General features: G+C 45.6%; 1 protein-coding gene across 1 annotated transcript in view; it reads left to right on the top strand.

Annotated features, from left to right (window-relative positions):
- Positions 1-1,870: 1,870 nt before the first annotated feature.
- Positions 1,871-2,066, top strand: part of LOC103729784 (HLA class I histocompatibility antigen, A-24 alpha chain-like) — a gene marked incomplete at its 3' end in the record, with an annotated part of 2,227 nt that continues 2,031 nt past the window's right edge. Inside the window, exon 1 of the mRNA XM_029560991.1 lies at positions 1,871-1,973. Coding sequence (XP_029416851.1) covers positions 1,901-1,973 — 73 coding nt within the window. The remainder of the gene's footprint in view (positions 1,974-2,066) is intronic.

The following is a 2,066-nucleotide window of genomic DNA, read 5'->3' on the forward strand; positions in this document are numbered from 1 at the left end:
GTGCAGGTGTCCATGGAGGTCAGAAGAAGGCATCAGATCTCCTGGAACTGGAGTTAGAGAACGTTGTGAGCTGCCTGATGTGGGTGCTGGAAGAGCAGCAAGTGTTCTCAACAGCTGAGCCATCTCTCCAGCCCCTAAATACTCTTCTTTAGCCTCTCTTTTTGTGGGTCACTCATTGATCCCCTTCCCTAACATATACCACCCATATATGTCAGTCAGGCTAACCTCACCTTCCAAGAGCTGGAATTTCAGGAGTTTGCCACCATACTAGAGTTTGAATTGAATTTTTTATAACATAAAATATATATTCATCAAACAAATGAGGGTAAACCATTCATGATTAACTTATACAAGGAATGAGATGACAGTTTAGTGGAAATGTGTTTAGATTTGTTCTTTTCTGCTTATTTATTCTTTGTATTCTTTATTATTATTTATTTTATTTTTCTGTTCTTCATTACTACTCTGTTTTCTTTTTTATCTTTGAAGATTTACTACAATTTGATACTGAGCTGATTCTTCTGTCCCCAGCCACCAACTTGTGTGTGAAACATTTAGGGAAATTCCACATGGGGAAACGGCAGAGTCCAGGGACCACCACTCCAGATAGGGAGCATGGCATGGTGATTACTTTAAGTAAAGACATTCAGAGCAGACACTGGGCAGGTCTTTAGTATCCCCTCATCTGCCTAAAGTCCTGAGTCAGCTAAGCAGAGAACATTCACCTCTGGTCCTCCCCACTCAGTGTTAACTGCCTCACGTGGCAGGAACCTGTCAGCATCCTGGGCAGACTTGCCACACACCATCTTCATCTAGCTCAGTCCCATTCAGTTCTCCAAGGAAAGTGATTTTCAACCATTTACAAACCAGTCTGTCCTCTGGACCCACCAGGACATTGCATGTTCTCCAAGTCCATAGATGTCTGTAAAAACCATCTGCTGTCCTTTGACATTCTGCATTCTCCTCCCACGTAGAAAAGAGTACCAAAGCTCTCATATAGCCCAGGCTGTTCCTCCACTCCACGCAATCCTCCTGCTTCAGTCTCTGGAGTGGTAGGAAAAAATCATGAATACCAAGTCCACTCAGAACAAGCAGTTCTTGAATCACAGTCTATGAAATCACTGACTTCATGGGATCCAGAAGATCTTAATATTTTCATGTTTCTAGAATTTACTTTCAATGTTTACTTAGTTGTACTTGACAGAGTTAACTGTTGACCCTTTAGTATGAATGAAAGTTGTGCAAAGTTCAATAAGAGGTCTTACAATTTCCACCATAACTGACTTGCGTAGTAAAAAGGGAAGTTTCACCTTCTAAAAGTCTTTTTTAAAAAATCAGGTCTCATGCACAGCCCAAGCTGGCCTTAAACTCATGGCAAACCTCCTCCTTCAGCTTAATAGCCCAAATGCGGGAATTACAGTTCTGGGCCATGGTGCTTGGCTTTTGTTTCTGTATTTAACATGATAAATGTCCATAGATGTAATCTCCATAAAATCTCTTTGAGGTCCTCAATAATTTGTAAGTGGCATACAGAGATACTGAAACCAAAACGTTGAGATTTCTGCTTCACCCAGCTCCTGGCCAGGACGCAGGGAAACACTGCTAGAGCACTGGGCGCAGGAGGAGGGTTGTTGGAAGAGCCCATGGTCTCAGGTGTGGTCTTCGAGGTGTCTGAGGTGGCTGAAGCCTGGGGCTGGGGACTCAGGGCCCCTGGTTGTATTTCTCCCGCTCACCTGCTGTGTCAGCTGTCAAGTCCTTCTCTCCAGACACATGTTCTCCTCCCACTGCATGACAGGATTCTGGAGAAAGCCACTCAGTCACTGCGGTCTCTCACCACACGTCACAAAGTCCACAGAGAGGAAACAAGTTTCAATCTCTCCAGGTCTTCCAAACAAGCAGGATGAGGACCATGGAGAGTCTCTTCCTCCTCCCGCTGCTCACTGCTGCCCTGGCCTTGACCCAGACCCGTCCAGGTGAGTGTGGAGTCCGGAGAGAAAGGGCCTCTGCTGGGAAGAGCTAGGGCGCTGCCAGGGGTGTGGGGGAGTGTGGGGGTGTGCGGGGGGCTG

This window comes from Nannospalax galili, unplaced genomic scaffold (genome assembly GCF_000622305.1).
Source record: "Nannospalax galili isolate Female #2095 unplaced genomic scaffold, S.galili_v1.0 scaffold1573, whole genome shotgun sequence".
NCBI classification, from domain to species: Eukaryota; Metazoa; Chordata; class Mammalia; order Rodentia; family Spalacidae; genus Nannospalax; species Nannospalax galili.